The sequence below is a fragment of the Manis pentadactyla genome, chromosome 15 (assembly GCF_030020395.1).
Source record: "Manis pentadactyla isolate mManPen7 chromosome 15, mManPen7.hap1, whole genome shotgun sequence".
Taxonomy (NCBI): domain Eukaryota; kingdom Metazoa; phylum Chordata; class Mammalia; order Pholidota; family Manidae; genus Manis; species Manis pentadactyla.
In genome coordinates, this window is record NC_080033.1 from 60,132,885 (window position 1) to 60,155,826 (window position 22,942).

Consider the following 22,942-nt stretch of genomic DNA (forward strand, 5'->3'; position numbering starts at 1 on the left):
CTCAGCAGACTTCCTTCATAGAATTATTTAGCATTCGAAACAGGTATGTATGGAATGCCTCTTCTAAGTCGAGAACTGTCTTGGTGCTGAAAACCTGGTGAAACAGCCAGACATAGTCAAAGCTAAGAGACCCACTGAGGTTACAGACTGTAAGCAAACTCTCAAAATTTAGTGTTTAAAGTATGATTCTAAACAGTGATGTGAAGAAGAGGTATAAAGTGCTGTCAGAGCATCTCTCAGGAGACATGGCCTCATTTGTAAATATGATCATAGATGACCCCCTTGAGCATGTGCCTTGAGTTGAGCCTTGAAGGAAAAATAGAAGTTAGTCTGGTGATAAGGTTGGGGAGCAAACTGTAGGCAGAGGGACCAGCACAGGCGAAGAGCCTAAGATAGGAAAGAGCTTGCACAGAATTGAAAGGCCACCTCAGACAGAGAATATGCCATGAATGACATAAGGCCCATCTAGAGAAGTGGGCAGGGGCCAGATGAGCAATAGGGACGCCTGTTCTGGCCTCTGGGCTTTGTTCTGGGTGGCTGTTGGAGGGCTTCAGGGAGTGAGGGGAGTGACATGATCAGACTTACTCCCTCAAACAGTCACGTTTGGCTGCCAAGTGGAATATTTATTAAGGCCTACCACATGCCAGGCGCTATGTCAAGTGCTAGGGATACAACAGTGAGAATGAATGATTAACCTCACAGACAACTGGGAAGACCAAGCACTGAGTAAGCCATTGGCCCATCGTGTGGGACATACATAGTCAAAGCTAAGTCCTGACGTGGTATCCAGTCATACGACCAGTCTGGGTGTGCACATGCTGAACCAGTCGCGAGGGAATCAACCAGGACTCCTTTCATCACCTAAAGGCTTGCAGGAGAAAGATCAAGACCATTCTAGAAGGGGACTCCATCATATTTTGTTCATATTAAATATCTACTGAGCACCCACCAATGGATAAGTATTCTGCTGGAGACAAATAAGGGAGCTTATAGTCAAATAGAGGAGGTGAGATGTTCAAGTTCACTTCAAATCACAAATAATTTTTGAGCAATTACAGTGTATTAGGCAGCAAAGAAACAGCAAAACCCTAGCTTAACAGGCCAGTGGGGAAAGTAGACATTGAAGAAGTAGAGTAAGGGTTTCGGTTCCAGGCTGCTAAACGAACTGTGACAGCTCCATGGATATATAAAACCACGTACTATAGGAGTTCCTGCTACAGTTATTAAGCTTGCATTGCTCTCTTTTAAATTCTTCCTTTTTCAAGTAATCAGGAAAAATATTTACTGGCGACATCTGCACCAAATTTGGTAGCATTAAATTTTCTCTAAATGCAGCTATTTGGAAAAAATTCAGTGAATATTTATTAACTACCTAATCTGTGCAAGAAATTAGTATATGTTAAATATGCAACTTAATTTCTTATTCAGTTTTCTTTCCTGAGCCCATAAACACTGATAAACATGTGTGAGTAGTGTTCCTTTTCTTCTCTTTATATCCTTAAGCCTTGTTACTGTTTTTTTTAAAGCAGATTTTAGTTTAAATGTCTATTGTTTGAGTTTATCACTAAAATAAAACAGCAAATATTTGTATTATGGCAATAACTTTTTTTTTTAAGTTGCAGGAATATTTAATTTGGGGATAAAAACATTGTTCTCTATGATATTTAAAAGGGGCTTTTTACAACAGTGTTTTGAATTTCCGCAAAGAGAATTTAGCTTTGCAAAGGACTTCTCAACTTTGCCTGTGGTATGAAAGTCAGCTCACGTCTACTTTAAGCACATGGGCTGGGCACATAAAGTTCTTCAGCAGGCATCAAAGAACATTTGTTCATCTTATTACTCCTGAGAAGAGGCAAGAAATAAGGAAGGAAGTGGTTTGGGAAGCGAATGGTTATTGGCAAGAATCCTATGAAAGATCCAGTAGATGTTAAAATGGAAGGGATTGTTAGTTTTAGGGTTATTAACCAGACATCTACTTATAGTCTTGATTGTCTTATCCATCATACCTGGTATACGAATAAGTAAATATAGCCCATTATTATATTATTAATGGGAGAGATCTATATATTTTGGAAGACTCTTCATTTTCTAGGACTGCTACAACAAATTACAATATTATCATACATTTGGTGGCTTATCACAACAGAAGTTAGTTTTCTTAACAGTTCAGGAAGCCAGAAGTCCCAAATCAAGGTGTGAACAGGATTGGTTCCTTCTAGAAGCTCCAAGGGTGGACCTATTCCATGCTTCTCTACTAACTTCTGGTAGCTCTTGGAAATGTTTATTGTGCCTTGACTTGTAGATCCATGACTCCATTCCCTTCTTCTTCGGTTGCCTTCTCCTTTGTGTTTGTCTTCTTTTCTTATTATAAAAACATTTGTTTTTGGATACAAGGCCCACCCAATAATCTGGGATGATCTCATTTCAACATCTTCAACTTAGCTACATCTGAAAGTACCTTTTTCCAAGTAGAGTCACATTCACAGGTTTCAATGGACATATCTTTTGGAGAGTCACTGTTCAACCTACTGTAGGCTCAAAAAATGTGTTAAAATCATGTCCGAACTTCTTAGTAAACTAGATCTAAAATTGTTATGTGAATGCAAATAACTTGGATCTCTTATTCAAAATTAAGTTTCTGGACCATTTCCCAGAGATCTGATTGAGTAACTGTAGGCACAGGTATGTGCATGTTCAGGATGCACCATGAATGTGTCTGATGTAAATAAATATGGCAATGACTTTTTGAGTTAAAAAGTGAATTGAGTCAAAACTCCCTGTTGATTTGCTTTTACCCTTCTTTCCCACCAAATATCACAATTTGAAACCTGTCCAACTACTGTATTTTTCATTATTCATTTCCTTCTTACATTTAAGCCATATCAGGGACAATGAAGAAATGCAACTTTATTACCAGCATGTGCAAGAGACCTGTTAGGTTTCAGCATTCATATTTAGTTATGTAACACCCAATTATCTATTCTGTCTCCTTGTTTTTGGCTTAAGGCAGTGTATTAGACTGATTTAGTGCATTAGACTATAATGATACCAACCCTGCCTATGGGAAGAACTTTTCTATAACCATTTTCTCACATTGGATCTACTTTATAACTATTGTACCTTTCATAAGCCACAGAGATGAAACCACATCTCTGTGGAATTGAAAAGGTCAATTGAAACTAGCAGCCAGTTTGCTTCATGAAGTCCAGTCCTGCCTCCTGTTATTTGGAAGACAAACAACCCAGAGAGAAGGGGTCATTTAAAAATAGAACAGGCTTTCTGCACATCGACACCTTCTCATCACTAACCTCTAATGGCCTCTTGCCAAAACCAACCAAGCGAGGCTTCTTCATATCAAAGCTCCCTGCAGTGACACAGCAGCCTAGGGGAAGGTCACTGGGTCTCCATGTAGCCTTTGTATGGCCCCAAATTGCTGCTTCATTCCTCAGAGTGTATATGCCATTTGCAAGTGCAAGGTGAATCCAGGACCTATATCACCGTCTTAGAGGGAGGGTGGCAGTGACTGGCAGCTTGCGGTAAGTGCCAGGCCAAACCCCTGAGAGAACTCTGGGAGTGCACAGGGGCTGGCGGAGCACCACCGAGCCAGGAGGCACAGGCCCACTCTTCTGGACCGAATGTTTGCATCCCTCCAAAACTCATATTTTGAAGCCCTAACCTCCAGTGTGATGCTGTTGGAAGTGGAGCCTTTGGGAGGTATTAGGTCCTGAGGGTGGAGCCCTGATGTACGGGATCAGTGCCCTTAAAAGGCAAGAGAGATGACCTCTCTTTCTCAGCCATATGTGGACAGTGAGGAGACGGCCACCAGCAAGGCAGGAAGTGGGCTCTCACCAGACGCTGGATCTACTTGCACCTTGATCCTGGACTCCCCAGACTCCAGACCTGTGAGGCATAAATGCCTGTTGTTTAAACCACCTAGTCTGTGATATTTGTTGTAGCAGCCTGAACTGACTAGACATGATGGAGACCGGTCACCCACGCTCACTCAGAGCCAGGAATCCAGGAACAACAGTAGAAGAAAGACTATGGTGGAGAAAGAAGCAGAGACAGAATCAGATCAAAATATGGAATCGAGTGGATTTCACTGAACAAGGAAAAACCAAATCAAACAAAGGTGCCTGGGTACAACAGGCTAGAGCTGTTGAAAGAGCCAGGGAATGATTGGAGGGAGGTTTCTTGGAGGCCACAGATTGAGGTTTCTGGCTACCTCCTGCTGATATGAAAGGACCCCCTTCCCAGGGCACATGAGAAATAACGTGGATCTAAACATCAGAGTGAAAAAAAATCCCATCTGTCCAAAAACTCCAGCTTGAGATCCATTTCTGATGCTTTCTCCAGTTGTAAATTAAATTTTCTATGTCTAACAGAGTGCAAAGATGCTTCTAAATCAACCGTCCCAGTGTTATCGGGAAAAATTTACAGGAAATAGTTAGGAGCTTTTGTCAATATAAAAATATATTATAAATTACATATTTTTGTAAATTGGATATTTCAAGCATAGAAAAAAACATTGTATAAGAAAAAATGTTTTATTCATTATAATGATACATGGACTCCTCTACATGGTATCACTAATTTATTAGACTTTGTTTGATGACACTAGAAGCTTCTATGGGAAGAGTTTTATCCAGAGGCATGGCTTGTATAGGTTTTTAAACCAGACAACAAGAGAGGAAGAAATCTAATCTGTTTCCTGGCTTCTGTAGGCTCACTCTTCAGTAGTCCACCAGACATTCCAAATGATTTATCAAAATCTCTACAAGTGAAAAAAAAAAAAAAAATATATATATATATATATATATATATATATATATATATATAAACAGAGACAGGACCTAACACTAATTCTACTGTTAACAATAAATATGAGATTTTTGTTGCTACAGGTTTACAAGGTTTACCTTAACTTGGTTTGTCCCTTCTTTTTCCTTTTTTGCAGAAACCTAATTCTATCCTAGAACCTGATTACCAGCCTTTGGCCGTGAAGAACATTTCCACCCTGCCCGTGAGCATGTTGCTCTCTGCAAGTGGACCCTTCTTTGTCTGTGAGACTGATAAATCTCTGCTGCCATTAACTCCTGAGGTAATTTGACAGAAGGCTGTCCTAACAGGCTCCTAGCTGTGCTGCATGTGTGGTAAAGGAAAAGAGTGATACCTGTACCTAATGTCAGCCCAGAAAGATATAAAGAGTCCAGGAAACAAAGAGGAAAGAACACAGAAAATTATAAATGAATTATAAATAAATTCCAACACTGATCAGTAGCAAAGCTATTTTTAATGGTGTAAAGAACTTCCCTTTTACTCCTGCCCATGAAAATGAAGCTTATCCTTAGAAAACAGTGATTTCCCACTAATGATAGTAAAGATCTTTTAATTCCCCTCTCTCACATCTGACCAAAACTCCATACTCAAGGAAATGAGGAAATAGCTAAGTCCCCATCCCTAAGCCAGCTAGCCCATCTCCAGATACTGAGAAATATGAACTGGGCTGAGGGAGGAGGCAGTGAGATTATCAGGCCACCAGTCCAGGGCAAGATGCCATGTTCTGTAAACACCCCATAAGATCATCCCCATGATCTTTTGCTGGGCATGAGGACGCCAGTGGTGATAGCTGGGCAATGGGGTGAGTGGCACTGCAGAGCTATAGAAAAGGAGCTTTAAAGGAGACACCAGCTCTACACACCTTTATGTTCAACCCCAGTCTAGGGAGACGTGGTACAAAGGAGGAAGGATAGGCAGGCAGCAATCAAAAGCTCTCAGAAGAGGGAGCCCATGACTAAGGAGATTTGCTGTGAGCCACACAGGGGATGGGTCTTTGGAGGAAAATGGGGACAGAGCCACTTGGTGAGAGGGTGTTGCAGGCAGTACCTGAATGGTGGCTGTCAGACTGCACTGTGCCCTCACCTGCCCCTCTCCACGGATTCTTTAGTGGGTCTCACTCAAGCATGAACTGGGTAAAAACCAGCCAAGATCTTTGAACAGAGGAATAAAAGGAGGAAATGATCATAAACAAGAGTCAGATGAAATCCTACCTCAAGGGAACCTACACAAGCAAGATGACCAAAAATATAAGCACATAGTTCTCTATATTCTCAGATTATAGATCATATGACCTGCCTTTAAAAGAGCTCAGAGATGGGATGCAGTGTTTAAAGAGAAGATAAAAAGTGAACTCACAGAGCAGAGGAAAATAAATAGATGAGAAAATGAAAATTCAGACATGAGCAGCTTTCTCCATCTGGGTGGTAGATAAGACCCACTCTTGTCCTTTCTGAAATCTTAATAAGATTAAAGTAAAATGTTCAGAAGGAAAAAATCCAGAGCAATAAAATAAAATAAATAAAATAAAAGATGGGTATAACCAAGTAATGAGAGACTTAACAAACTCTAGGAGATAGAATGAGGATGGAGTAAGTTGACAAAAAAGCACAAAAACTGGCTGGTTTTTGTCCCAAGACATAAATATAAGTGCTCTTACCCACAGAAATTAATCAAAATGTCTGATGAAATTTAATATTTCTAATGTCAGTGTTGGCACCCCAGAGTAATCCCTGGTATTATCATTCTGTGCCCAAGGAAGCTGTTCTGCAGACCAGCCCTACTAAAAGAATTAAGAAATGGTGGCTTCTGGATTTTGGGGGTGCCAGGGTGGGTCAGGAGCTGTTGTTTCTTAGAATAAATTTTAGTGCAGTTTGACTTTTTACAATATTTTCATGTATAACTTTAATAAAAAGCATGCATAGTGTTTAAAAAATAAAGAGCTTCTACAAATCAACAAGAAAAACACCAACAGCCCAATAGAAAAATAGGCAAGGGAAATGAACAGAGTTTGCAGAAAGAAATAAAATGCCTCTTAAATATATGAAAATATGTTCAACTTTAATCATGTTAGAGGAAACACAAATTAAAATTAGTGTGAAACACATTTTTCCCCTATCAGATTGGCAAAAATTGGCTAGTGCTCTGTGTTACGGAAGGAATGTGAAAAAAGGTGCTCCCCTGTAGTGCTGGAGATGTATACATTGGAAAGCAGTGTGGCAGTAGCTATCAGCATTTTAAATACCCACACCCTTTGGCTTAGTGTTCCATCCTATGAATTTATCTTGCAGACATAGACACAATATACAAGGTAACACATATACAAGGATATTCCTTTCAATGTTGATTTTAAGAGCCAAAGATTGGGAGCTAATATCCACCAACAGGAGACTGGTTAAATAGGTGATGGCAGAATTATGTGATGGGATCAAATGCAGCTATTAAAAGAAGGAGACAGCTCCATATGCACTGATGAGTGATCTCCCAGCGTAAAAAGCAAACTGAAGAGCAAGAGTGTACAGTATACTATCTCTCATATGTGTAAAGAATAAAAGAGTGCACATATGAACATGATTTTGTATCCACACAATATCCCCACAAGGATAAACAAGACGCTTGTAACCCTGGTTGCCTCAGGGGAGGGGAATAGTTGGCTTGGCTAAGAGGAGGGGAGATGGGCACAATGGGGTCTTGCCTTCCATTGTCCTATCTATTCAAAAATAAAAAAGATTTTTTAAAATAAGGCCATACTTGCCCTAGGACAAAATAATACAGGATATTCGGCTTATATTACTGAAGGTACTCTCATGTAACCAAAGAATTCTGTGACTTCTAAGCAAAAAAGAAGAGACGCATCAAAGGAAGATTTTAGACTAACCTCAGACTTCACAACAGTACTCAATGCAAGATGACAACAGAGCAATGGCTGCAAAGTCTTGAGGGAAAGAGTGACCCAGGAATTTTATAGCCAGCCAAACTGTCCTTTGAGTGTGAAGGTAACAGGCAGACATTCTCAGGCCACAAGGGGTCAATGAACGAAGCACTCATGCTGCCTTGTAGAAAAACTGATTTGCCAGTGAATGACAACCACTCAGGGAAGAAGAAGATTGGTCGGAAGCCCTGGATCCGTTTGGCTGTAGAACTGAGACTACACAACCATGGTGGTTATGATTTCAGAACAGAATGTTTCAAACCTCAGCTTTTAAAAACTAGCACTCTAACCACCACGGTTGTGTAAAACCTGGAGGTGAGGGAAGCATAACTGCTGATTTCATCTCCTTTTCCAGCTGGGTGTCAGTAGGATGCTGTCTCAATCTGAAACTGATTAATACTTAACCATCTTTTTTCTTGATCATAGAAGAATAATAGCAGTAATTGGCATTTCTCTGCAATACCCTATGTGCCAGGCACTGCCCTGCACACATCACATATATATTAACTCATTTTATCCTCTTAAAAAGAGATAGGTATTCTGATTAACCCTATTTTACAGATGGAGAGACTAAGGGCTAGGAAGGTTAAGCAATGTTGCCCATATTCATAGAGCTGGTAACTGGCAGAGGCAGGATTTGGACTCAATCAGCCTGGCTCCAGAGTCCATGATCTTAGGATTAATATCTCTTGTATAAGAATTTTTTTTCAGGGTTTTTTTTTTGAGAAAAAATGCAAACATGACATTTTTCAATAAGTTAATATAGTCTAATTCCATTTTTATAAAGTTGTAGCCATCTACTATGTCTGAACTAATGTTTTCAAAATGTTAACTCTGAGAAATAATATAGGGTGAAATTTGGGGTGATTTTCTAATTTCTTCTTTGTGCTTTTATACATAATGTAAATTTTTGTGAATGTGTATCATTTCCACAAAACAACAAAGTCATTCTTCTGGGGGAAAAAATGTTTAGGTCAATCTTGCAAGATATGTAAAACACAAAGCACAGCAAAACCCAAGTGCTACAGAAGCCACGTTCAGCAAGAATGGGTTTTAAATTGTGCCCAGCCTCCTGAACCAAGCACCAGCCAGACTTTCAGATGGAATTGGCCAACTAAAGAGTCACTGCTCACTTTCTCATTTGGGAAGCAGGGGCTTGGCTTTATCTGCTGAAACCATCTCATCATGTCACTGAAGTGCAGTTAAAGCCCTGAACCTTAAAACTCAGGGGAGAGGGAAGTGCTCTGTAAAGAACTCATTCCTGTGTGCATTCCTCCCAAACGCCTCGGGAGCACTTTCTGCAAGACCAGGAAGTTGGCTGTCATGTGATTAAATATGGGGATTAGGCAATTCCTAAAAAAAAACCAACTCACAGCAAGGCTTTCTATGGGAAGGTGTTACAGTGGCCTTGACATCAAGGAACACATGGGGATTTGACTCAAAGAGAGAAAAGAATAAACAAAATCTACTGAGCAAACCGTGTATAGCTCAGGAGTGTCATTCTAAGTTGAATAGAAAACAGTGGAAAGTGGATAACAGTGTGCTTCAGAGTTAGAATCACAGACATTAGAAAAGACATTAAATTTAAATTACCTAATCCGCCCCTTTCTGGGTCAGCCTCTACAGATCCCTGCCCCCAGTACTTTAGAAAGCTTTTTTAAACATTTCTTAGGCAAAGAACTCTTCCCACTTGTCTAGGAAGAACGTTTTACAATCTAATTTATTTTCAGTTAATACTATTTTATAATATTTATCATAGACTTTCCTTTTACAGTTTCTTAATCCTTATTACCTCAAAATTGTTACCAAATCTCTTCCTTTCGATGATTCCTCTCTGGATTTTCCTCACTTTCATTTTCAGCTAATAGAATATAAATGTGTACATATATATTATGTGGTGATATATATATATATATATATGTGTGTGTGTGTGTGTGTGTGTGTGTTGTGTAGATACAGATACACCCGCTATTTAATTATGCCGAAGTGTAGATACATAATTAGGGATAAATAAAGTGTGTGGATATGATGCCCCAGAAAGGGCTGGATTGAACAATTTAATCTGTTGGTGTGTGTGCATCTCTGTGTGTGTATATATACATAAATAGATATAAATAACTTTGGCTGTCCTATTTCATGTATCAGGTCAGAGGTTGGTAATTCCCCTGTATCTTGTTTGTAGCCCATTAAACTGGAGATTGGGGGAGAAAAAAACCTGCTGGTCAAATTTGACCCTTACTACAGAAATGATTTAAACAACTGGACGGCAGAAGAAATTCTAGCCATCAAGTACATGGAGCACCCTCAGGTAGACAGCCTGGCCCTGCGTGGAGAAGTGCACTACCCCAACCTCAGCTTTGAGACTATGGAGCTGGATTTTGGCTGCATCCTGAATGATACCGAGGTGATCCGGTACATTACAGTCACCAACTACAGCCCCTTGATTGTGAAGTTCCGCTGGTCCTTCCTGGTAGATGATGAGGAAAATCAGATCAGGTAACACCCACATGCCATCTGCAGAGCCCTTCTCTGCTGTTGATCCTCCTCTCCTTTGGGCTTTGCACTGGGTTTCCTGTGTTCTGTGCTCACCTTTTTCATGAATACTTTCAGTCCTGACAACTCACTGTCGACACAAGGAACAAGGAGCTGGAAACCGTGGTTCACCCTAGATTTCCAAACAGGACAAGCAGATAAAACATCTTTGAAAGCCTCAGTCACCACCAGATGAGCCAGAAGCCCCCTTTAATTTTGAATCTGGTGGTTGGATCATTAGAAATTTGTCACTAAAAAATAGTCTTTGTAGAGTTTTCCTAGCAAGCATCTCAAACCCAACGCATGACATGAGCGTTACACTCTATTGAGTAAGTGCTACACTGAGCTCTGTGTTCTGCATATTCGGGTGGCTTTCTTTCTGACCCATGCATGCCTTGGGTACCAACGTATCCATATGCACAAAATGGTGGGAGGTGGTGAGAGCTAAAAAGGGAAGAGCTGTCTTCCCAATATTGGGTTTAGAAGTGTCTCTCTTGTTCAATTAGAAGCTAAATCCTAACTTAGTTTGGAAAATACTCCTTTAAAATATATATATATACATACATACACAGAGAGAGAGAGAGGCAGCCTGATTTAGTCAGGCCTCGGTAACGTTTTCATCGGGGTCAAAGCCTCATTGGCAAGCAGGACAAGCGGGCTTCTGTGCATTTCCTTACTGGATGTCTGGACAGCTGGCTCCGTTGTCAGCACCTGAACACTGAGTGGTCATTCTGAATAGGGGAGCCTCCTGTTGTTTCCCCGGCTTGTCGGTACTTCCCGTTTGCAGCCCTCCTCTTGTACATGACAGCCGCCCTATCTTCCCCTCGCTTGTTACCACGGTAACGACAGCTTGCTCGGGATGTCTTCCATAGATATCCAATGATAACCCAGCGCAGCACCAAAGCTGGGTCTCAGCCTGGGCAGTGGAGCCTGCTCATTAGGTGCCAGAGACTGTTAGGTTTGGGGTGAAATTCTGCAGATGGTGAACATTTAAAATCATTATGGAAAAATTAGCCAACCTGGTCTAATGAGCTTCGAACACCAGAATCTGTGAAGTTATTCTAATGTAACATAGCTAAATGAGTTTATTCCATCTAGGGGCAAGGGAATGCTTTATTTATTTTTCATTTTTGAGACTCCATTTCTGCAGTTAAAATAACGACACCTGGAAAACATACTTGGACAATACTGGAGATGATACACTTAAGATTTTGTTGGTTTAAGCATTTGTTTAACCACTGTTTTCCTTTCTCCAGTATCTTGACATTGAGCTTCTGCTTATAATTCCTTCATTCATTCAGAAAACATTTGATAAGTGACTCTTATGCACCAGATAATGTGTGAGGCGTCAGAGATGGAAAAGTGAGTAAGACGTGACCCCTGGCCTGAGGCTCTTGGGGAAGCAGATGTGTAAACCAGGTGATAATGCCAGGCTCCAAGGAAGGACAGAGGAGGATGCCTGCTCAGAGGAATCACAGCAGGGCTGCATGAGAAACACAGTTAGACGTCCCAGACGGAGGAGCAGGGCAACACCCCAAGTAACAGGAATAGCATGTATGTATTCGTCAGGACTCAGGGATTCAACTCTGTTGCAAGTGACAGGAAACCTGACCCTAAGCAAAAATGAAAAAGAAAGAACATTCCCTGGTTCCCACAGTTCAGAAGTCCAGTTTCCATCTGACTTCTGGCCGGCTTACAGCAAGGACACAAACTGTCACTGGAGTCAGTATCTCTGCCTCTCAGGTCTGCTCTCTTTCATTTGTTAGCTGAGTTCTCAGACCAGCTTTTCTCCCATGGCCCTCAGTGGCTGTGGCCCATCCTTGCAGATTCTGAGCCTTGGTACCAGAGCTCTCCTGAGATTCACTCTGGTCCTACCAACTCAGCCACGTTTCTCCTCCCCTCCCCGGCCAGTCCCTGTGATGGGAGGGCTAAGCGCAGATGGGTGTTGGCCTGCCCACCCCAGTGATGCCGGGGTTCTTGTTTGCGGAGCTGAAGAATGAGCTTCACAAACACTCAAGGTAGAAGAGCAAGGTACAGGCTTTTATTTAGAGATAAAGTGAAAGGACAGAGCTCCCGGCTCACGCCAGGAGGGGACAAGAGAGTCCGTGGTGGTGCATTGTCTAGGGGTTTTATAGGCAGTTGAGGATTTTTTGAGAACGTGAAAAAGAGTTTAGGGGTGTGGACTTGTTAAGTGGCCCCTGAATATTAAAAATTAACTTAACATAGGAATTTCCTGCCTTGATTTCTCTCTGGGACACCGGCGCCTTAGTCCGGGAGCATATCAAAAGGCTGCTTGCTCAGCTCCCAAGGTGGGCTGAGGTATTGTCTACTTGCTAAAGAATCTTGCCTCTTGAACTTCCTGGGTGTTAAAACGCAATCTTATCTTTAAGATGGAATTCTTCCTGCCCTTTACTATGCCGTCTACAGCTGGGTCTGCATGCTCAGTTAGTTGCTCAGTTTGCAGAATCACCTGGTCAGATCTGAAGGAGGAAAGACAGCACACAGGCCTGGGCCTTTTAGTATGCTAAAGGAAATCTTCTACATGGTTACAAATGTTTAGCATAATAAAACGTGTGCTACTCTTCTTTATCTGGGAACATTAACTGATTTCACTGAAGAATGATTCTAGAGCTCAATGTTAAACATAGAGTTTTAGCACGGGGGTTTCCTTGCATGTAGTTACATTGCTCTGACTGCAAATACCCACCCTGCCCCCTCCAGAGGCCCTCACCCTACTCTGACTACATCCATGGTCCCTGTCTCACCAGGCTGCAGTGGTGACCGCAGAACCCTGTGGACTGAAAGTGATGGGAGTGGGGCTGGTCTCCAGACAAACACTGACGAGTGAGGGCATGAATGCTGGTGTGGCAGATGGCACACGTCCACCCGTGTCCATGGAGGCTGCGTCAGCAGGGCTACAACGTGGACTTCGCTGGTGGGGGAGAAGCCAGGGAGCAGTGCAAGGGGTAGATGGCAGCAGGGTGAGAAGCCTGGTATCCGTGACAAGGGTACAGACCCTCGGAAGCAGTAGTGAGATGCGTCATCTAGACAACGACAGAGGCAGGTTTTTTCAGAAAGATAGCTTAGCAGCATTCAACAGAGGTGCCCAGTCCCTCCTTCCCGAAACCCTCTCCTTCGTTGCCTTGAATAGCGCTGTGCTCTCCTGCTTGTGCTCGTACCCCCTCCACTGACGGCCCCTTCTCAGCTCTCGGCCAGCAGCTGCGCTGGTGCAGTCGGACACGGTTCCGTCCTGGGCCTCTGCTCTTCCTGGCGATTGCACTCACCCCACAGCTTTCAGTCAGCCCTAAACTCAGCCTTTCCCCCTGCCCGCTCCCTGCCTCTCCTCCAGGGCCCCCTGTCACAGCAAAAGGCACCCCGAGTCCCTCCTGTCCCTGACCCCACCCATAAAACCCATCACCAAGTTCTACCTGTTCTGCCTTTTATAAACCTCTCATCGCCATTCCTACATTTGTTACCTAGTTCAGGTCACCCTTGCCTCTTGCCAGCACCATTGTGACAGCCTCTCACTGGGCTGTCTGCTTTCCCTCACGTGCCACAGTCCATCATCCACGCAGTAGGCAAATGCTGAGCATGTCACTGCCCCGGTTTGTAGCCTCGCTTCTTGGGATAAAGTCCAAACTGCAGTCTCTGTTCCACAAGGCGCAGCACGGGCTGATCCCACACTCCTCCCCAGTCACTTCTCACCTCCCTCTCCCCTCGCCACTACGGGCTCCTTCCTGTTTACCTGCCATGCTGGGCTCTTGCTTGCTGCCGCCCTCTGTGTTGGAGGCGCTTCCCCATTCCTCACCTAGCTAGCCCCCTGCTCCTCACCAAGTCTCAGCGGACGTGTCCTTCCCGAGAGCCTTCCCCTGCCCCCTGCACTGAGAACCCCTGTCTAGGCACTGTAGCCTGTCTCCTCGGTGGCTTGTCACACCCGTGATGATGGCTCAGGGTCCAGCTCCCCAGCCTCATGAGGCCCGGGAGCATGCTGGTCATGTTGCCTCTGGATCCCAGAGCCCAGGACAGCCCATTGCACAGAGTAGGTCCTCCAAGGGCATTTTCTAGCTGGTCCACTGCTCCCTCACTGGGCATTTGTAGTGAGAGGAGAACTGTTTCATAACTGGTTTAAGATTCTTTTCCGTCAGCTTCCTGGCACCTGCCAAATGGAAAGATTCATAAATGTCACCTTGAATAGAAAAAAAAAATGTCACTTGCATTCCAGATAGGCTCTTTCTGTGCAGGCCATCAGAAACACAGAAACTGCTCATTGGCTAAAGGTCACTTTTATCAGATATACCAACACTAACCTTTCTTTTCCAATTAGAATTCTTCTAAGTCTTCCAGCTAATCAAAGCAAAAAAAGGGGTTTTCTTCTTCTTTTCTTAGGATATGAGGATGTCTAGCCATTCAACAGTCCTTCTGGCATACACTTGTCTGTCTGCCAGATGTGTGTGCATGTGCGTGTGGGAGTGACTGCCTGTGTATGGGTGTGGCTTTATAGGCAATTCTGACTCCAATGTTTAGAGTATCTCCCTCATTTGAGCATATTTTTTTTCCAGTTTGGCCTTCATGTGACATACAAGAAAGAAGTAGAATGGACAAGCATGTTCAATTAGCCCTCTGCAAGGAATTGCCTTAGAAACCTGCTCAGCCTTGAGCGCTCATGGGCATGACAGGGTTCTAGACTGACTTCACAGATGACAGACTGTGCCACTCATGCACAACATGTAAGGAGGAGGCTGGGTTGAGATCTAAGTGCCAGGTGTGGATACCAGCAGAGCCGGCCCCGCTGGAATCTGCTCTTCCCTGGGTCTGTATCTGGCCCGACTGCTCAGCTGGGTAAGAAATCAGGCATCTGTGTGAAAGAGGAACCTGGAGACCCCTCACCTGAACCAGCCTTTACTTGTAAGAGGCCAGAGGAGGCGAGCGGATGCTGGCGTACCCGGCATCTCTGCCCAGGCACTTGGGCCTCCAAGGACAGCTTTGCCCTTTCATCTCCAAATCCGATTACAGGTAAACGGAGTATGAGGGCCTGGGGAGCCCTGCCCTGCAGCAAAGGAACATGTGTTGTCCTCACACTGAGTTTCTGTGATGAGCATCAGTCGTCCAATATTGTGTTTGGAAGAGGAGGGTGGAAGGACTGGAGGAAGGGTAGGGAAAGCCTCATTTTCTGGCTGCTTCCATCTGTCTCTTCATCTTCCCTCGATTTCTGCTGCCTTGAAAGTGGAACTTTTCTGAGATGTGATGACTTAGCGGTAGTTGAGGTCCTGGGCTGTGAAGTCGGGCGTGGCTGGTCAGAATCCACGCTCTGTGCTCCTCGGCACGTGACCCTGCGCCCTGGTTCACTCATCTGTAAAATGGGCATAATGGAGAAACCCAAGAGCTGGTGTGAGGATTAAATGAGGTATGTCTCTGAGATCTGAGAGCAAACCTGAGATGGGTGACTGACTGTAGGCTCCCCAAGGGTCCCTTCCTCTCCACCCTTCGTACCCAGCGCTGCTAAGTGAAGCAGTCCCCAGGATACTGGAGTGGTGGAGCTGTAGGGCCCTTAGACACCAAGATGAGGGACCCAGACCCCTTTTCCTTCTGACAAAAGGCAGAAAATCCTTTTCCTATGCCAGGTCGAGTTCACCAAGGCTGAAGCCAGGCCAGAGTGGGCCATGGCCCGCATGTGGTTGGAGGGCACCTCCCTGTCCTCCCCGCCACTCTTCCCTGCAGCCAGATACACCTGGACCCATGATCGAGGGCAGGCCTTGCTGTGCCCAAGAGCCAACCAAGAAAATAGAAGGATTTAGGGTGACGGGTTATTCTTTATTTTTCTTTCAAAACAAAAATAGCTTTATTAACCCCTGCGGGGGCAGGCCCTCTCTGTGCACCCCAGCTGCCCCAGGCTGCTCAGGGTGCTGGCTAAGAGCCTGGCTTCTCTTGCCCTTGGCTGCCTGCCCCCATGTGACTTTGACAAGTGGCTGAGCATCCCAGCCTCGGCTTCCTCCTCTGAGATAAGGGGGTGATGACGGGACCTCCCACATGTGGACGGGGTGAGGACTGAATCAGCCCTTACCTGCAGGGCTCCTGGAACTGGGCCTGCTGTGTAGCACAAGCCTGGTCAGTGCCAGCTGTCACAGCCGTACCTTTGTTGAGGAAACTGAAGAGATCGGCCCCTTCGTAATGTGAGTGCCAGGCCCCATCTGAGCAGCAGCATCCCAGAGGCAGCTTTGAGGCATTTTCTCCTGAAATCAGTCTGAAGCCTTCCAGGGCACAGGAAGGCCCCATGGGGTCTGAGGGCCGCAGGTGCCTCTGGCTGGCCTACACTTTGGTCCCTTTCCTAAATATCCCTCTCTCCCCATGGGCCCTGTGTGGCTCAGAGCCCTTTAGGCTTCTCCAACTCATGTTTTTTCTTGCCCACCTCCCAGAGAAGTTTGGAGAAGAGACAAAAACAAGCATGGAGGTGTGGGGGTAGAGGAAGGCAGCTCTGTTGAAGAAGAGAAAGGGGCCCTAGAGGGAAGCGAAGCCTGGGAACCCAGGGCTACCCCTGAGCCGGGCTGACACTCCAGATAGGCCGGTTCCCAGAGGGAGGCAGGAGGCACCTGAGAAAGGGTGGACGCCAGGTGGCAGGGTGACAGTGCCCACCACAAAGACTGAGAAAACCCACTGTGTTTCCCTGGCTAGTCCAAGCCAAAGAAATGGACATCTAATTATGAATTTAGGTGCCAGCTTCTTAGGAGGGAATTTGAAGGACAAGACCGCCTTAGCAGCGCCCCAGGACGTGAGGAGCTGGTAGGCCCCTCCAACACCTGGGAAAGCAGCTCAGGATGAGACCTTCCCACCCACTCCCAGCACTGCCACCCTGTCCCCGCAGAGCCCGGAACCCCAGCACTGTGGGCACCTTCCCATTGTCTAGTTCTGCCGCTCTTGATCTTTCATGTGAAAGATAACGTCCCTATCTGTGAAGGCTTAGGGTAAGACACACCAGTACAAGGGGACAAATGCACACCTTTGCCATGGGGTAGACCTCTCCTAACAGCTTTCCAGAGCAACATACGCCTCAAGTTGGAAATATTTCCTATGGACAGCTGCGTAAGGCCGAATCTTCAGTAAAGAGAGAACATTAGGAGCCCAAGAGGGAGATCTGTCATTTTGACCAATAACTCTAATTGTGTGTTTATCACGTGCCAGGTATGATTCTAACCCCATCACGTATCTTAGCTCATGGCAAACAACAACCTGGAAAGTAAATATTAGTATCTCCCGTTGAGACTGAGGCCCCAGGTACCTGAGCCCACACGACTGGCTCCAGGACCCCAGGTCTGCACTGACTGCACAGCCCCTGCCTCACTACTGCCCTCTACTGACACCTCTACTGACACCTCAAAGCCTCTTCCTGTATATCCCATCTTGTTACTGTATACCCGTCTCTCATGTAAATGAGCCTTCTGTGAACACTCTATCCAAAGGTTGTGATGGGTGCTGTGGGGACTACGAAGATCAGTGAGGCCCATGCCTGTCCATGAGAACTAATAAACCATCAGTGGTGGTGATGGTGGTGGTCGGGGTGGTCGTCTTAGTATTTGTCCCATTCATTCTTGCACATTCTCATTCCCAGCCACTATCAAAGCTCTGAGAGACGTGAATGTGCTGAGAAGTGTTTCACAGTGGGTTACCACAGTGCAAACCCAGCGAACCATTGCAGATCCTCCCTTTAAAACCTTTTGTTTTGAGTTTTTAAACGTTCAAAGGAAACCAGGTTGGCCTCTTTAAGAATCAAGTGGGGCTGAGCAGCTTGACAGCAAACAAGTTGGAGTAGCTGTCGGGCTTGTTCAGGAGAAAGAATGGGAAGGAGAAATTATGGGAAGGAGAAATTGACAAGTACGGTCCTGAAAACGAGCCAGGGATGTACAAAGTACAAGGCTCTGCCCCGCCAGGGACCTTGGTAACTTACGAGAACTGTGGCGGTCTGGAGCCAGGAGGGAGGTACTTAGAGGAGGAATGAATGGGACCTGCTGAGGGGTTGCGTGTGGAGGGTAGGAAAGGGATGCCAGGGCTGGCGCCTGGACTCTTGGGTCATGGAAGTAGGTAGATAGCGCCAATGAGTGAGGAGAACACTCCAGATTTGGAATTGGAAGGAAAAAGAGGGTCTGTGACTAGAAGAGATTATAATAAAGTTCCATGAATATTTAACTCCCACCCTGATTAAGAATCAATGTAGAAATTAATTGGGCTCCTTCAGCACAAGACATGGTGAGTAGGAAGGTGCTGTGTGGCACCAGATTAACAATAGAACTAGCTTCCAGGAAACAGAACTTCAGGGGTGCTTTTTTTTTTTTAATGTAACACAGATTTGTAAATCTCTGTCACAAAAACTTAGCTCCTCACAACACATTATAGCCATGTGGCCCTTTGCCCCATCTGTTCATCTAAGAACTTCTACATGGAATAGAACAGGAAATGGCAAAGATGAGGATGAAAGTCTGAGTCCTTCTTAGTCCAATGACAACATACAAGAATTTGGGTGGCTGTGTGCTTTTGTCTTCCAGTCTTTATTCTCTGCAGAGGAGGTGCCAGGGGACCAGGGCAACGAGCTTTCTCATGATAGCACTCTATGATTCTAAGACAAGGAGCAAGAAGAGAAATTTTATGTAAAGAGTAGGCAAAATTAGAGGATGCAGCAAGGAAAGCTGAGAAATACACTGTATGGAAATCAGAAAAAAGTGGCCCATAAACCAAAAGGAAGGGACTTTCTTTTTAAAAAGAGGGAGGGAGATGGCAGGGTGAACAGTTCCATTTCCCCTACTGTGGTGGGTTAAAATACCAGTAAAGAAATTTTTTTTAATGTTTAAGGTACAGATGAGCTCACTGGAATTCCCACAGGTAAAGTTCCAGGGAACGGGAGTGTGTATGTTACTAGGCTAAGGCCACCACACCACGGTAGCTCAGACTGGGAGGCTTCAACAGCAGGAATGTATTTTCTCACGGTTAGAAACCTGAGAGCAAGGTGCCAGGGGGGTTGGGTCCCTCTGAGGGCCGTGAGGGAGGGCTCCGTGCCAGGACTCCTTCCTTGGCGTGTAGGTAACGATCTTCTCCGACCTCTTCCCTCCGTACGTGTCGTGACCGTATTCCTCTTCTTACCAGGACACCAGTCATATTGGATTAGGGCCCACCCTGGGGGCCTCATTTTGACTGATTTACTTCTATAAAGACCCTATCTCCAAATATAGTTATTTTCTGCAGTACTAGAGGTTAGGACTTCAACCTATATATTTTGAGGGAGGACCAATTCAACCCTTAACAGTGTTTAATAAGAAAATTTCTAAATCAGTAGATACATGAGGTAACATCTAAAGTGCAAAAAGTCCATGATAATAGAAACCCATAATTCAGGGGCAGTTTACCAAAACTGACCCCTCTCCCCTAAAAAACAGAAAATCCAAATGGTCTTATAACCATTGAAGAAATTGAATAAATAGTTTCAGATTTTCTATAATAAAACACGAAGTCCTGATAGTTACAAGCAAGTTCTTCTAAGCATTCAAGGAATGAATAGTTTCAAACCTACAGAAACTTTTTTCAGAGAAAAATATTACCCAACTCATTTTGTGAAACTAATTGAATCTTCATACCAAAATCCATTAAGCCAAGTCAAAGACATAAATATTTCAGGCCATTCTTACTTACTAATTCAAAAATATGAATACAAAATATTAGCAAACTGAATCCAGCAAAGGATAAAAATATAAACTGTTGTGAGCAAGTTGGATTTATTCCAGGAACCCAACCAACTATGTTGGTTCCACATTAGAAAAATCTAATAATGTGATTTACCACATTACTGCATTGAAGAAGAAAAACTATATGGCCATCTCAATAGATTAAGGAAAAAACATTCAATAAAACTGAACAATTGTTCATGGGAAAATTCCCTAACCTGATCAAGGATAATTTGAAAAAACAATAAAATGTTGAACTCATTTCCTTTAAAATCAGAAACAGGATGAAAATTTCATTTCTTCTCATCCATTTACTAAAGACCCCAGCCAGTGCAGGAAGATATGAAAATAAATAAAAGGGACTAGATTTGGAAAGGAAGAAATAAAACTGTCATGTTATAGTTATCTCCATAGGAAACACAAAATAATCTACAGGGAAATTATTAGAATTAGCAAAAGAATTTAGTGAGGATGATGGATAGATATAAGTTGCAAAAGTCTATTACATTTCTGTATAGCAGTAACAAATAGAAAATAGAGTGCAATTGAAAACTGTACATAGTAATAAATCTAACCAAAAAAATGCAAAATCTTTATGTATAAAATGATTTTATTAAAAGCCATTAATGAAGGCAGATATAAATGGTGAGATATACTATGCTCCTTGATTTAAAAGACTCAGTTTGGTAAAGATGTTATGGCTCCCCAAAATGATCTCTAGCTTCAGTGCAATTCCAATCAAAATCCCAACAGATTGATTATAAAATTTATATGGAGCAAATTTATAAGAGAAAAGCAATGAGACTACCAAGCACCTCCACACTGGGAAGTCCTTCTTTACCAGATTTTGCCTTCTTATAAAAACAGAATTATGTTAAAAGAATGGTGTTGGTGTACAGATCTATGCATGCATGGAAATATAACAGAGTTGAAATTGTAGAACAAAGAAGGGTGGCCTATTCAGTAAATTATCCAGCAACAATTAGTTATCTACAAAGAAAAAAGCAAAACTGGATCCCCAGTGTGTTTAGACACACTATATAAAAAATTAATTCATATGGGCCAAGGATATAAATGTGAGTCAGTTTTTTAAATATGAAGAAAATGTAGGATAATGCCTTGATGATCTCTGAATAAGGAAGCATTTCTTAAACAAGATACAAAAAAACACAAAACCATAATGAAACTATTCATAATTTCTGCATTAAATTTCTGTACATTTATTCATCAAAATGCACCATAAAAAATTTAAGACAATTCACAAGCCGAAAGAAGGTCTTAGCATACATATTACCTTCAAATTATTAGTATACATAACATGTTAAGTATGACTTTGAAGGAAAATCACATAATTTAATTTAAAAATGGAAGAAAATGAGCAGCTGTTTCACAGAAGAGGAAATATGAATGGCCAATAAAGATATAAAAATATGTTCCACTTCATTAGTAATCTTAAAAATGGAAATTAAAACAACTGGACACCATTGCGTATCTGCCAAATTGGGTAAGATCAAATATGACCATATTTGTAAACAGGACCACAAATGTTGCAGAGGAATAGAAGCTTGTACACTGCTAACGGGAGTATGAATTGATGCAACCACTTTGGAAAGCAATTTGTCCTTTGCTGGTGAAGTTGATCAGGAACATTCCCAAGGCCATACCCACCTTAGAGCCTGTCTGGTTTGAGTCATTCTTTTCTGCTTAACTCAGCCCACTGTTGGTTGGTATCTTCTACAGGTTTTCTTCAGATGGTCCTTCCTTCCAGCCCTCCCAGCCAGCTTCTTACTCAGGCATACCTCCCTCCCACTTCTCCTCTCACACTCTGCTAGGGGGCTGGCTTCCTCTGGTTTCCGGCCCACACCAGAGATTACTTTTCTCCAGGCTCCACTTCCACCATCTCATTTCCTCCCCAGCCTTCCTGTCTGTGTTCCTAACCATCAGTAATCTTTCACTCTTTCTGTCTCCAAGCTCTCTATGCCTTTGCCCTCAGAACACATGCTCCACATCTTAGAAAGCCCTTCTCGTAATCCTCTCATTAAATTAAGGGTACTATGTGTGAATGTAAGAAACAATACACTAGTCACTGACCCCCAGATTCGATGTAAGCTTCTTTTGGCCCCCACTTAATTGCAGTGCCCGTCCGGAAGATCAGAAGATCAGCCATGGTTCCTTACCCATCTGTGGGCCTTTCTTACTCAACACATTCCTTGACATACACTCTCTTTTTGTTGTGAAATTATATATGCAAAAGTACATATAACAGATATTCATGGTTCAAGAATGATAATGAAATGGACAACCGTGTGCCATCACCCCCATTTTAAATGACATTCTTAGTAAATTTGAAGCCCCTCGTGAAAGAGAGCAGTGCAAGGTCAGCCTCCAGCCACCCCGCGTGTAGTCCGTGCTGATGTCCCTAGAAGCCTCGTAGGCCTCCGTCACCCAGGCCACCCGTAGCCCATCCCTCCGGATCTCCTTTCCTGCTGAGCTGAGGCAGCTAATTTATCTGGCCAGGGGATCATATTAGCTTCTGGGACTAATGGAGAGCTACAGCCATCTCTCAAGTCTGAGCTTCCAGAAACGAGTTTCTGCCTTTGTCATCAGGCCAAGCCTTTGAGGGAGACCTTTGGGAGGAGAGGCTCTTTCTCTCTTACTTAACTGAAAGGGCATCACCATGCTGGGTATCAGAGCACCTGCTGCAATTTGCAGTTCAGTTTAGTCCAGTTTCCTGAGATACCATATCTGTTACCCCATAGAAAAATGAATTGAGCTGTTTTTTTTCATTCCAATTTTGTGTGTTATAAATTTTTTGTCCAGCTTGTATGTTGTTACAGAAGAACTCTAGTTACCTCATTATGAATTCATTCTTTTTAAGGCATCCTCTCAGTGTCTCTGGGATCAGTGGAGGGCATCAGCCTTTTAGACACTGTGAGCT

At 43.6% G+C, this 22,942-nt stretch overlaps 1 protein-coding gene across 1 annotated transcript in view; it reads left to right on the forward strand.

Moving 5' to 3' along the window:
* The window catches only part of HYDIN (HYDIN axonemal central pair apparatus protein), a 377,997-nt gene that overhangs the window by 230,732 nt on the left and 124,323 nt on the right, over nucleotides 1–22,942 (forward strand). The window contains exons 24-25 of the mRNA XM_057493202.1: nucleotides 4,958–5,101; nucleotides 9,951–10,264. Coding sequence (XP_057349185.1) covers nucleotides 4,958–5,101; nucleotides 9,951–10,264 — 458 coding nt within the window. The remainder of the gene's footprint in view (nucleotides 1–4,957; nucleotides 5,102–9,950; nucleotides 10,265–22,942) is intronic.